The following is a 14,939-nucleotide window of genomic DNA, read 5'->3' on the forward strand; positions in this document are numbered from 1 at the left end:
TCAGTTTGCCCTTGCTCTCAGGTGAGGACAACAGAGGTTGCAGAGTTCCTGGAGTGCGTCTCTATCCACCCTGTAGTGCTCCTGTTTCCACCTCATGCAGACCATGAAAAGTTAAAAGGGGTCTAAATACCCTTCTCCTTATTGCCTAAGACTACCACCAGCAGCAGCACAGACTTGAGCCTGTTGCCCATACACATGCAGAAGATCAGCAGCAGCCCCTACCATTCATGGCTGTATTCCAATAGGTTTTGTAATACAAGGCAGAAAGCTGCACTTGTGTACATGACTGTTTTACAGCTTGTTGAAAAGCTCCACCATCTTGAATTGATTGATTAGCATACAATTTAGCTGCTTATGCAGTAATTAGCATGCCACAATGTTTACAGTGTTTGCTTGGCTTATTGAATGCAAATTGGTGGACTATCCCCCATGATATGCTCACAGTTTCAGCAAGCTGTGTAGGGTTTAATTAGTCCTGCCCAAAACATATAATGCATGAAAATTAAAAAGGGTTTGTTTTCTTTTCTGCTAATGCATATATGCTCATCTCACTGATCAAACTGTGATCACTTGATAAAGATATTCAAAAGAAAATGAAGTTTAGTTCTAACAGCAGTGGCTGGAAAGCAGTTTCCTGCTGCAGTACTTTGAAAAGCAGACAACCACAGGACCTTAGGCTGTGAATCCTTAGATTTGCCTGCCTTGTGCCAGGAGTTCTTTTACTGCAACAAACCCAGCATTACTTCAAGTGATACTCCTGCTGCCCATTGCTTCAAAACTGGCGACAGCAAGGAAGGCTTTGAGTTTTAAAAGAAGACAACAGGTGTCTCTGCTAAATCACTGACAGAGGCAGCAGCTAAGATTGCCACTGAAAGTTAACAGTAAAATCTTTTGATAAATGCACTTTGGTATTCTGTAACCAAACGGGCACTTATCAGGCTTGACTGGCGTAGGTCTTTTATTTCCTTTTGGCAACAAATGTGGACATTTTCTATGATGGCTGAAAAAAATGAGATCCAGATATTACGAGCAAAGGAAAAGTAACGACTGAAGTGGGAATACACATTCCCCCCTAATTCAGCTGTAGGAAATACCAGTATGGGTTGAAAACATGTCTTTCACAATGACGGAGTTGTGAAATATCCCAGATTGGTTGACTGGTGGAGGCAAACTCTCTAGTAAGCACATGCTTCAGGACTCCTCTTAAAATTAGACAAAGTTTTATTTGTGGTCAATCTGAATAGACAGTAGTACAACTAAGGTAGAAAAATATTACTGCTCACTGTGGAAAACAGAGAAATTTATTAAAAAGTTGAGTAAAATACATAATGTGAAAATATGTACATGTATTTACTGGATATGAATATAATAACTAAGTCATAACAGTTCTACAATTTACAAAATATGTCCATATAAATCCTGATATTTACGGTGCTCTAATATGCCATTATGCAAGTGTTATGCTCTGGACTGGGGAGAAATCCACAATGCATTTAGGGTTACTTCAGCATATTGTAGCACATTAGACACTACATATACTGCCTCAGTATTTTTCTGTACTAGATGCTTTCCTTTCAGAATAAAAATAACGTACATTTACTCAAAACTTCATCACCACAGGCAACATAAAATTATTACTTTTTTAATGTAAAGTCTTATCTACCGAAAAAGAAATATTAATAAGTGACAGAACAAAATCTAGATTTTAATGTTTCCATTTGTAAAAGTAAGATCCAGACCAAGAACGATTTCACACATTTCCAATGTCTTCTCAACTGTGAAGGCACTAAGCTGTCTGGTGTTCTGTCAAGCTCTTTAATATCATTCATGCAGCAAGGCTTGTTAAAGCAGATGCTGCTCCTTACTCAGCTGATCTAAACATTACAATACAAAAATGTACATAACTGCACCACACAATAATTTTAAATTTGATATACATTTGTCACAGTTTGCTCCCTGTGCCAGTAAATCACTGGCCCCCGCCTGCCCAACTGGCCCACTCCTTCCCCAGCATCAAAACAAGGAATGACTGGAAGGGGTCATCATTAAGGCAGCCATCAGGGTTTATTCCAGTATTTTTCCCCCAGTTTTGTCAAAATATCCTCATACAACCTTGGTTTAGCAGGAGGAAAGGTGCTGTATAATGGTCTGACCACAAAGGACTTGCATTCACTTTTGCCAGGTTTAATTTAATTCTTGCAGCCCCAAGCAATGTTGAAGTATGGTAGATGGTTTCCCTCATCTCCACCTGGGAAACTGCACCTACCCAGTGTGCCTCAAAAGCATACAACCCACTCCACACCTTACAGTGAGATGAGCATGCCACACCCCCCTTATTCTCATCCCTTCCTATCAGATTCCACTAGTGCTAGGGTCGCTAATCAAATGCTGGTCACAGTGTTTTATCCCTCTGTGCCAATCAGCCAGGCTGCTCTACAGTTTTTGACAAAGAAACCTAGATGTTAATCAAAGAACTCCAGACTCTAAAGCTGCTAAGAGAGACATAGCACTGGCATACATCCACATAAAACAAAGTAATAACAGGGTAAAAGCTGAACTGTTTCCTCAAAGCCATCTTGTCATCCACGTTCACATCAATATCAATGACATTTCCAACGTAAACAGTTCTGCACTACTAGATTCTGCGATCTCAAGAATGTGCTATTAGTAGTAGTATAATGAGACATTACTGCAGTACTAATGGAAGAACAGTACTCAAATCTCATTGCAAACATTTGTTCCATCCCAGTCTGGAGTATCATGCCAAAAATTCTGCAGAGTGAGAAAACAATCCTAGGTAATTAAACAACTCCAGGATTTTTTCTTTTCTTTTTTTTCCCAATAAACTTTGTTGTTTAATATTTCTTTAATTCTTTTCAAATCTGTGTAATCAAAAAGTACAGAAATAGATTTATTCACAAGAAGAGAAATAAAGTTGCAAATTCACAGCTGCTACTTTTTTTTGTCTGAGGAAGTCTTTACTAACTGAAGCCAATTAAAATCTGCCATTGTGTTTCAATATGACAGTACACAACAGCAAAGTGATGTTTTTATTTCAACTCTCACAAATATAGATTATAGACAAATACTTCTGAATCATTTTCAGTTAAATATTTCTTTTTCAAATTTAATAAGTAGAGCGTCTCTATGAAGTCCAAATAATGCAACCCGTTTTCTGTTCACTGCAGATGAGCCATTTTAGTGACTGTTTATCCTTACATGAATGTAAGCAAAGAAAAGGAAAGGAAAGGTTTATTTGTGGTTTAATGAGGACTGATAAAATGCTGCTATTTGTCCACTGATGATAGCTCATAAATACATTACTTTGCTTATGTCTGGCAGCATTACTCAGTGGATGACAGTGTTTCTAAGCTTACATTATCTACCTATGTACATTATTACAGACATGAAAGACTGCCATGTTGTTAAGAATCAAACATTCCTCAAAGTTAAAGAACGGGGTACTACAAAAATAAAATTCACCCCCTTGTCTAATGGAGCACCCCCCCTTTCTTATTTACTCTCCCTGGACACTTTGTAATATATTGAGAACTGTTAAAATGAAAAATGCCCTCAGTCATGTCCCAGTCTGAAACCTTGGCCCCAGTTGTGTCTTCCGCCCTGATCATCTGGAGCTTGTCTTCTGCTAGGTGGTGGAGCACCAAATCCCGAAACACCTCCTCTCCTATTTGGAAACCAACGATACCTAAAAACAAAAATCAGCATATATTTGTATGCATTTGTACTTATAACTAGCTATAACAGCAACTTTTTGCATGTACTGCTCTTCTGAGGACAAGGTGGTGTTACCAATTACACTTCTGCTGCATTAAACATACACAAAACAGCACACTAAAATGCATTAAACAAAGACTAATAAAACTCCTATATATTTGTTTCAAAATACAAAGTAGGGTCATCAATGTGACAGAAATAATACAACTACTCACCATACCAGTTTATTTTCAAAAGGGCTAACACTACAGCTGACAGAACATCTGGAACACTTACTTTTGGTGGCCTTTTACACAGTGCTTCTAAGTCTCCAGTACTCTTGCTAGCACAGCCACATGACAACAGGTCCAAAAATACTGTTCCAATGCCAAGGTTAGGAAGTGTGCATGCTCCATTTTGGTCTGTTAGTGCAGCCCTGGGTTGAACCAAGTTCCACCGTTACAAAAGCATACACACAACAAAAATATACTTAAAAGCTTTTTGTTGACTTAAACATATCTTTATTGCCAATTCAGGAATGAGTTGGAATGACCACATATAAGGGATATACAAGATGGCCAGCCTTAGCCACAGGTGACCAAGATGGCTGCCCAAGTGTCATTCACTTAACGGCTCTTTTCTAAAAAAGTGCTTATTTTTCTTAAGCAGTAAAACGCTACTGCTGTGGTGCTCGAAGCAGCCATGGCTGTATCCCCCTATGTGGCAGGAGCTAAAAACCTAATCAATCTATGAGCTTTCTGCTCTGTCCCACCTACAATTTAGACAATGAATCAGTGAGCCTCAAAGGAAATCCTGAACAGCCTGCAATGCCACCACCCTCATCTCCAGAATGTTGAAGTGAAGATGGGCCTCTTGACTGGTCCATGTTCCTTGAAACGTCTTCCCCTTGAAATGCCCAACCTCAGTGGGGAGATACCTACAGTCACTGTGGCCATGGAAACAGGAAGGAGTAATGGATGTCCTTGTGCTACCAAAGGAGAAGTTAGTAACCAAGAGAAGTGCAACAGCAGAGAGAGGATATCTTGAAAAGGATGCATCAACAGTGACCACTGAACTAAAAGGGTCCACTTTGGACAAAAAGATCAAGACAACTGAAGCAAATAATTTCTTGTTTGGATTAAGGATTATTTTGTTACTGCAGAGGGGAAACAATGAGAACAAATGGAACCTTTCAGTAGAACATGTGCTTCTATCTCTGCTACACATTTGGTGTACACCCAGGGGTTATGGTAAAACTGAAAGCAGAGCCCTGAACTGCTAATGACTGGCTCTCAGCTGGAATTGCAGATACCTTCTGGACTGCCATGTAATCTTTACATACATAACAGGCATCCTGAAAGGTCTACAGAGCACATCCAATTACCTTTCCCCAGGAGAGAGGGATAGACTGCAACATGACCATCTGGAACTTTGTATTCATTACAAAAATGTTTACATTGCCGTTTTTCAAAATAGGCCTCAGATACTTGCTCATTTTTGGAACTAAAAAGAATCTTTAGTAAACTCCAAACCCTTTGTGTTCTGGTGGAACCTCCTGGTTGACTCTTCTTTCCAGTCGAGAAAATTCTTGGGTTGTGGCCCCTTGCTGTGTTTGAACTTCTGAAATGGTCTTGTAGGAGGGGGTTGGTTTTGTTTGGAATGGAATTATGTAGCCCCTAGACGGTATTTTTTCATCCATGAATCTTGTTGAACGGCCATCTAATGTTTTAAGTGAACAGAGACGAGCATTCATCAACTGCCTCCAGAGAAGAGCAGTTGTGCATTTTCCAAGAATACTGAAAGGGTTTTTCTGTTAAAAATAAACTCTAAACTGCTGATTTAGCAGCACCTCCCCTCTGCTTCTAAGGAGGTGTCTGTTGGAGTTCCTTTCTCTGTCCTGAGAGTACCTGTCAAAAGAGGAGAGAGTGACAAAATGCTGGCACTTCCTGAACTAGAGATGTTTCTTTCTCCTTTCATTTCCAGAAAAAGGTTTAGAGAAATTAACTCATAATGCAGACATTTTTTCCTCTTGCTTAATCTTGTATCCTTTACTTTGGGACCCATCATAAGAAGTATTAAGGAAGGATGCCTTAAAGTTATTCACAAAACCATGTAACAGCAGCAAACTACGACTGCACTGCAATGCCAGTAACTGTTGCTCTTGATGCACTACATGCTGTGATGGAAAACAGCCTCATTGTAACATTAGTAACTGACAGCATGGGAGCTAGATGAGACTTCATGGACTTCCTCAGCTTTGTTGTTTGGGGTCTCAGGAGGGACTAACAATTCATTGGTTAATTCTCTCTTGAATGTGAAGAAAAAAAGTTATGTCTTACCATAACGTTCCATCTGTGTTGTTCATCTTTTATTCATCACCAATGGGTTCGGTTCAGAGCCCTCGGAACAGTCGGCCTATTACCAAACTCACTACAGCCAAAAAAAATTCTGAGCTAAGCTTCTACCCAGAATGCCCTTCTCCGTTGCCTCAAATCGAGTTTGCTGAAGATAGAGAAGTAAAGCCGAAGCCACTTCTGCACAAATGCCCTAGTTCACCACTTGGACCCAAATCATCCCCAGGAGCCTTTGGCGGAGAAAGGGGGGTGGGATGTGATGAATGAAAGAAGATGAACAACATAGATGGAACGTTATGTTAAGACATAACTTCTTTATCTGATGTTAATCTTCTTTCCATTCATCACTGATGGAACAGAATCTCAAGCTACCTTGAGGTCCATGGGCGGCCCTTATGGAAGAACATTCCTAAGCACCATTGAGCCGAAGGCAGCTCTCCCTCTGGAGACCAGGTCCAATTTGTAATGATTGATAAAGGTATGAGGTTTAGCCTAAGTGGCTGCTGTGCAAATGTCATCCATGGAAGCCCAGGAATGGAAAGCTACAAATGTTGCCATAGATGTAGTGGAGTGAGCTTTAACCTTTGGCATAGGTTCTTTTGCGAGGGAATAGATAAAACTTATGCAGTCCCTTAGCCATTTTGATAATGTAACCTTGGAAACAGAATTTCCCATTCTAGGCCCAGAAAAGGAGATGAAAAGCTGTTCAGACTTTGGATAGGTTTTGGTCCTGTCTAGGTAGAATCTCAGTTGCCTATGTACATCCAAGGAATGTAGGCAGTACTCTCCTTTATTGGAAAAATTTAGAAAGAACACTGGTAGGTCAATGGTCTGGTTAATGGAAAAATCAGAAACAACTTTGGAGAGGAAGGATGGGTTTGTCCAGAGTGACACTCTGTCTTAATGGAAGACCAGATAGGGCCTCTTAATACACAATGCCTGCAGCTCCGAGACCCGTCTGGCTGACGTGAAGGCTACTAAGAACAAAGATTTCCAGGACAGGAACTTTACGGCACACTTTGCTGCGGGTTCAAAGGGGGTTTGAGTCAAAGACTGAAGGACCAAAGTGAGGTTCCATGGTTCCACTGGCTGCTGATAGGAAGCCTGATGTGAGAGGTTCCCTTGATAAAGGCTTTGCATAGATGTAAGAAGATGAGAGGGGTGACATCTAGACCATTGTGGAAATTAGAAATCACCACCAGGTGTATCTGTACGGTAGAGGCAGAGGCTCCATTATCAAAAAACTTAGTCAGGTATTTCAGCACTGCAGTCACTGGAGCCGAACACGAGTCTAGCATGTTATTCTTAGACCAGATGGAGAACCTTTTCCATTTATCCTGATATAGTCTCTTCTGGTGGATGGTTTATGAGAGGCCAGGATGATGTCACGGACAGGTGAGGTTAGCTTGCCTGGCAACTAACGGAAGTGGAGAAACCAAGCCGTTAGCTTGAGACTGGACACATTCAGGTGGCTCAACCCTTGGGGGTGAGAAATCTGATCTGGAAGAGCGTCCAGAATCCAAGGCGGGTATACTAGGTGAGGTCAAAGGAAGGGGAACCAAACTTGTCGAGGCCAGATCGGGGCTATGAGGATCACCGTGCATCTAAACCGAAGAGGTTTCTTTAAGAACTGTGGGAAAAGCGGGATGGAGGGATAAGCATAAAGAAGTCCCGTGGACTAATCGTAGATCGGAGCGTCCCTCAGGGACACTCCCTCTGGGGGGGAACAGGGCGAAATAGCTGCTGCACTGCTGGTTCGATGGGGAGGCAAAAAGAGTGCAGTAAAACTGGCCCCAACGGCTGAAGATTTCTGTCGCCACCTCAGGATTGAGGGACCACTCGTGAGGCAGGAGGATGCATCTGCTCAGTTTGTCTACAATTACGCTGGAGCTCCCCGGGATATGCATTGCTATCAGAAAGCGGTTGGAAGCTATCGCCCACTGCCAGATTCTCATGGCTTCTCAACACAGAGGGTAAGACTTGGTTCCTCCTTGCTTGTTGATATACCAGGCCATTGACATATTGTCTAATTGAATTGCAATTCATCCCAGAAGGGAGAACTGAATGAAATGCCTGCAACGCTAACAGCACTGCTCTCAGTTCCAGAACACTGATATGCAGGTTGGCCTCTAAGGTGGACCATGCACCTTGGACGATCTTTCCCTGGAAATGGCTTCCCCACCCAATCAGGGAAGCATCCGTGGTCACAATGGCCTTGGCCTGAGGAGACTGGAATGGGCGACTCCAAAGTTCTGCATCTGGCCTCATTCACCAAAGAAGGTCCTGCTTGCAGGAGTTGGTCATATAAATCTGGTAACTGAGAGGGTGGTAGTTTGGGAACTACTGCGAAAGTAGCAGCCATTGCAGAATTTGCATGTGCAGCCTTGCAAAGGGCACTATTGGGATTGAAACTGCCATGGAACCTAGGGCCTGAAGAACCTCCCTCGCTGAAACTTTGACAGAGTATCACCCAAAGCTGGAGCCTCAGTCGTTTGAGTCTGTGAGTTGGGAGCAACACTAGATAGGATTGGGTGTTTAACACTGCTCCAATGAATTCTATTTGTTGCATAGGAGCAAGGTTTGATTTCTCCCAGTGTACTGTTATTCCCAGACTTTTTGCCAGAGAAAGAGTGTAAAGCAGGGCTGATACCAGCAGACGCTTGGTGGGGGTAGTGAGGAGCCAGTCGTCCAAATATGGAAACACTCGGAATCCCTGTAGTCTAAAATGAGCTGTGACCACTGGCATACACTTCATGAACAGACCGAATGGCAGGGCACAAAACTGATAGTGACTGGTTCCCAGCCGGAAGCAAAGCAGACTCCAGGAGCATTTGTCCATCTTGATGTGGTAATACGCATCCCTGACATCTATCGAGCACATCCAATCGCCTTCCCTTAAAAAAGGGAGAATGGACTGAACGGTGACCATCCAGAATTTGGTTTGGGTGACAGACTCATTCAAGCTGCTGAGATCCAGAATGGGTTTCCAGTCCCCTGTCTTTTTTGGCACCAAGAAGAATGTCGAATAGAATCCGGATCCGCATTGGTCTGGTGGAACTAGTTGGATGACTCTTTTGAGACAGCTTTTTTATTTCTTAAGCTCTCTCTTCCCTTTGACTGGGTGGAACGTCGGGGAAACTTTTTTGAAAGTGTTGGTTGACAAGAAAGGGGAATGGTGTAACCTCAGGTGATTATACTCTGCACCCAACAATTGGTGGTAATAGAGTGCCAGACAGCTTGGTGCAGAGAAAAACGACTCCAGACTGCTTCCAGAGGTAAGCAACCTGGCTGCTCTTCAGGAGCGCTGGTAAGGCTGTCCAGAAAAGGAATTCCTGGAGCCCTGGTTACGAGGACCCCCTATGCCCCTGTAGGGGCAACTTCCGGAATTGTTACTCCCTCTGCCCCTGGGGGTATCATCACAAAGTGTAGCACTGAAAGGACCCTGAGATTCTTTTTGTGCCACATTTTCCCACTCCTCTGATTCTTGGAAAAGGAACGTTGAGGGTTGGAAAACCGTAGGCCCATGGCAGACAGGGTCTTGGCATCTTGCTCGCACCTGGCTAGTGTGTCCTTCACCTTAGAGCCAAAAAGGGATGATGGTTCGATGGGAGCATTTGGAAAGGAAGACTTGAAGAGATCCACGAGGTCACAAATGCGCATCCAGGTATGACGTCTCATAACAATGCTTAAACCCGCCATTCTAGCCGCCCCTTTAGTTGCATGTGATAGCAAGCTCATGGACGAGTTGGAAATAGATTCCAGGATTGCGAGCTGCAAGGCAACTTTGTCCTTTACCTCATCAGATACCTGTCCTGCGAGTGTTCCAGACAGTTCAGAGATCAAGACCCTCTGGAGCCGTGTAAAATGTGTCAAGTAGTTCAGAGACTGTATGGCGAAGGTCACTGATGCATAAACTTTCTTCCCAAGTCTGTCCACCGTGCGGAACTCTGTTGGGCGGGTGGACAGCAGGACTCTCCACTAAGTCCTTTTTCATGGCTGCCGCCACCACCATAGTGTCGACTGGTAATCCCCTGGACCAATGCAGGTTCTCCTCAGACGGGAAAAGAATTCTGTCAGGTCTCCGAGGGATCACCTCAATGGAATAAGGGTTCATCCAAGAGCACTGTCGTCAGGCAGGGTCACCCAAGAGGTAGATGGCCAGGCGCAAAAAGCCTGCAGGAACATAGACTCCTCAGACGAGGGGTTGGAGGGCTTCCAGTCACCTCTGTTTCAGCATTTCAAGGATGTCTCCAAAGGAGACATCATCAGGAGGTGACCATGGGGACCTTTCACCATCACTGTAATCACGTGTCTTCCATTAGAGACTCCTCAGGCGAGTCTACATGCTTCCTCTTGCACAATCTCTTCCGAGGGGGCTCCTCAATAGGGGCTTCTGAGGAGGACTTGGAAGAGTGGGTACCCCAAACAGGGGTATCCTGCGACTTCTCTGACCAGTGCCCTGGGGAGGTGGTCTGTGGTAGCTGTAGCTCAAGGGGCGAGAACTGGGTTTCCAATGGTGATGGAATGCTTCCAGAAGCAAAAGCCCTCTCCATCGCATGGAAAGCAGGTCTGCCCGATGAAAAATGGGAGCCCGGAACAGAGAAAGACAACCTCGGGACCGGGTTCACATCACGCTCTGACGAACCCGCCACCAAGGATGGAGCCTCATGCAGGATCGGTGCAGACGGACAGAACCGAAGGCACACCTGGGACTGTGCCCCGAGCTGAGGAGTCTGCCTCCCAATCCAGAGACTGAGGAAGAACCGGTTCCGCAGGAACCGAAGACCAAAGGGGCAAACTCAGAACCTGAGTGAGGTCCACTATAGGCATCAAAGTGGTGGGTTCCGAGAAGGACGTCTGAGCAGAAAGCTTCAGCGCCAGAATGGCCAAAGGAGGAGAGTAAGATGGAGTACGTGGAAAAACAAACCCAAGTCCTGTAGGTGGATGGGTCTTAGAAGGTGTGGATATCCCCCTGGCTGCCAACAGCTGTTCTGTAAGATGCACCACATCAAGTTCTGACAGGCTCCTGGAGGATCTAGTGGATACTCCGGATGGGGAGTCAGGTCAGTCAATGAACGGGCTTATACGTCTGACCCAGGAATGGGTCTACAGATGGAGAGTATCAGGTCCGTGGTGCAAGGTTTGCTGGCACCGATGTCTCAAGTTTCGAGACCGGGATCAAAGGGGTCAAGTCCAGTTTGGTGGAAACAACGCTCAGTGCCAAAGGGGCACTCAGAGCCAGAGTGGAGGGTTTCAATGTCATACAAGAGGTAGGCACCAAAGGCGTACACTGAACTCGAGTGGTCACCGGTGCCGAAGTTGTAGCAGGCATGGTGGGGTCCATCATCGGTGCCGGAGGCAGAATCGGAGCTGAAGCTGGCACCGATATCAAGTTTCGAAGTGCTCAGGGCCAACAAGGATGGCGCCCACGCGGCCGATTTATGCTCAGAGGACAATTTTGGAACTTTTGGTTTCACAGTCTTACCTTGATCACCCAAGGGTGAAGAGGGAACAGAGTGGGACCTCTTTTTGTCTTTAGTAGGAGGGGTTGAGACCTCCAATGCAGAAATGGCCTTTTACGCAGAAATGGCCTCTGAAAAGGGAGACTTAAGTAACCCTTTCAGTATCAATTTATTCTTGCGCTCATTCAGAGTACGTTGACTGAAGCTTTGACAAATGCCACAGGGAGGTTGCAACGAAAGATGGGGCAACCCCAAACAATATACACAATCATTGTGAGAGTCACTATTAGGTAACTTGCCATTACATGTACAATACTTAAACCCCGAAGTACCCTACTTATCAGACATCTTGAAAGAGATGCACAACAGGCTAGCATTTCAAAAACAAAATCAAACAAGTCTGTTTTAGCAATTCAGAGTTCAAAACCACACATAATTATAGAAATAGATATAACAGAAACTTACTATTGAAAGGTTAGGAAGGAAAGGAGGAATACCAAGCATGGTATTGGAGAAATACCTCAAGGGTAAGGAGAGAGGGCTGTACCAACAATGGTACTTGAAAGTTTACCAACTGGTAGAAGAAGGAAGAGAAAAGAACAAGATCTAACTGTAATTTAACACAAGAAAGACTAATGCTCAATAAAGGAAGAAATCTCAATGAGTTTTTCATACAAAATATCAAAAAAGTTTTCACTTAGCTGAGAGCTTGGCTGAAATGCAGCTTTACGGCTATGAGGCAAATGAGATCTGAGGTAACAGGGAGAAGGGCATTCTGGGTAGAAGTTTCTCTCAAGAGTTTTTTTGGCTGGCACAAGCTTAGTAATAGGCCAACTCGGTTTTGAGGGCACAAAATGAACCCATCAGTGATGAATGGAAAGAAGATTAACAGCATCAGATGATTGAGAGAGATATAATTTAGTGTTTGAAGAGAAAAAGTTCCTGAAGCAAAAATACTCTTCCCAAAATGATCCATCACTCTAGCGTCTCAGTTTGGAAGACGAACTGTGAAGCTTTCTTCAGATAGTTCTTTCTTTGCGGCTGTTGCGATAACAGAATCCACAAGAGGACCTTTATTCCAGTAGGAGAAATCTTTAGGAGGGACAATCACCTTAACTCATTTGCATGGGATGACCTCCATCATGCCAGGATCTTGCCCCAAGCCGTCTGCGAAACAAGCATGTTAATGGGGGGAGCACTTGAGTGGTAGATGGGCCTACTCCAAAGGCCTCAATGAGCACTTCATCAGTTGGGTCAGTTTCCCCTCTGTTTTAAAAGTTCCATTAACTCACCAAATGAGGTGCCTTCAATAGGGAAATCTAGGGGACCCATTAAGGTCAGTGTCCTAAGTGAAAGTCTCCCAAGTAGAGTCCAAGTGTCTCCTCTTAAACTTATACTTTCTGTATTTTTCAGGTAAAGAAGGAGATGAAGAGTCAGAAGTTGAGAGTTCGTATAATGGTTACAGTGTTTAACTCAGACAAGGTACAGGGTTCAATTCTCACCATCGAGTGAATTTGGTTAGGCTTAAAATGGCCCACAAGGGCAGGTGGCCTAATACTCGCCTATGAACCTATAAGAAGTGTCCTTAGTTCCTTAAGTAAAGGATAATTCAAAGCTTCCTGAAGCAGGCTGTCCCTGAGGAGGATGATGATAATCCAAACATCAGAGATACACTGGGAGGTCAAGGTGAAGCAAAGGTAAGACAGATGTCCTTCTCCCAAGTAGATTGTCAGGCCAAAATCTTCCCAAAGGCCTTGAACTTTGAGAATGGAACAAGATGTGCCAAGGAAAGTGACCTCCAATCCAGCACTAAATCCAAAGTCAACAGACCAGAAGATCTGATCGCCATAGTCAATGACTCAATGGGACTGAGGCTGCAATCAAAGTTGAAATGTCAAGAGCCAAAGCACCTAAATCCAAGGATATCCCTGAACCAGACTAAGTTAAACCTGCCTCCAGGTGACTGGCACCAGTCTCTCACTTCCAGGATGCTACTGCTTTGAGGACTTCAGAGTTGAGTGAGTCAAGAGAAAAAATATAGTTGTGTAAAATCTTACCATAACCATAGATGTCCTTCTCTTCCATATTGAGTATTCTAAACATGAGGGATCCTCTGCATGAGCGACCTGAACATCCAGCCCATATACAAAAGCTTAGCATGGCTGCTGTATGGTGCGTGGGACGTCATACATAGGTACCATAAACTGTGGGCCATAAATGTGACGTCCGCTTGTACACACCTCAGAACTGAATGCCCCAGTCAGGCAACAGTCAGAGGGTAGCTTATCAGAATGCCATGCAGAGAGGGAAAATAAGGAACAGGAAGAAGAGGAGGCAGAAGTCCGAAATGGGGGTAAGAGGGAGGGATAGGAATACTGCAACATGGAAGAGAAAGACATCTATGGTTATGGTAAGATTTTATACAACTATTCTATGTCCTTCTAATCTCATGTTGCAGTACTCTAAATATGAGGGAGAGTACCAAAGTTCAGCATGTGTTATGGGAGGTGGAAGAAGAGGAACTCTCTATGAATCCATGCAAGATGGCTTTAGCAAAGCCTGCCCTAGCTCTGGAGGGTCTATATTGAATCACCGAATGCTTAGAAAAGCGAATGTTGATTCATCGACCCCATGTAAGCAAAACTTACAATCTCAAACACTCAGAACAGCGATTTTTTTCCCCAGGTAAAAAAATTGCTGTTCAGAGAAACACCCACACCACAAACTATTTCTAATGTGGGGGAGGGTTTGCCCCCCCACATCCCCTACTTAAATATACCAACTCCGAGACAGCACTACAGTAGAAATAAACCAAAATAGCTTGTTCCTTTACCCGTACACAGTTCCACACCGACACACTCTGAGAATAAAACACTTCTTTATTACAGATAAAATTCAGTTGTTGTACAGCACTACAGTAAAGAAGGCAAAATACCGAAGGCGGCCAAGCGATTTCTTTCCCAGGGAAAGAATTTGCTTATATGCAATTTCGGTATTTTGCCGATTCGCGTTATAAAGTTTGAACAAGACGCATTCGAAAGAATGAGTCTTCGATCAGCTAATAGGGAACTGCCCTGGATACAGTCCTTCTTGTGATGTTTAGTGAAAGTGTGGACTGAAGACCATATGGCTGCCTCTAGGTTAGTGGCTGTATCTAATCCTTTGAAAAAAGCCCCTGAGGAGGCCACATCCCTGGTGGAATGGGCCCCCACAGTGCAAGGAAAGTCTGTTTAAGCAACAGTTCACTGTCCACTTTGGGCACAAAGGACAGGTTTGTATGAAGAGAGACCCTATCCTTATGAAATATCAGTTACGGTGGGCTAGCCAGGAATACTTGTTGTTCTGAGACCCATCTGGCCGAAGTTAGGGCCACAAGAATCACTGTTTTCCAACTGCGTATCTTCAAGGT

At 43.9% G+C, this 14,939-nt stretch overlaps 1 protein-coding gene across 1 annotated transcript in view; it reads right to left on the reverse strand.

Moving 5' to 3' along the window:
* Positions 1 to 1,283: 1,283 nt before the first annotated feature.
* The window catches only part of DERL1 (derlin 1), a gene marked incomplete in the record, with an annotated part of 727,712 nt that continues 714,056 nt past the window's right edge, over positions 1,284 to 14,939 (reverse strand). The window contains 1 exon segment of the mRNA XM_044066574.1: positions 1,284 to 3,706. Within this exon segment, the coding sequence (XP_043922509.1) occupies positions 3,574 to 3,706 (133 nt within the window).

The sequence above is a fragment of the Protopterus annectens genome, chromosome 3.part1, assembly GCF_019279795.1.
Source record: "Protopterus annectens isolate FY-2018-M chromosome 3.part1, PAN1.0, whole genome shotgun sequence".
Classification (NCBI taxonomy): domain Eukaryota; kingdom Metazoa; phylum Chordata; order Ceratodontiformes; family Protopteridae; genus Protopterus; species Protopterus annectens.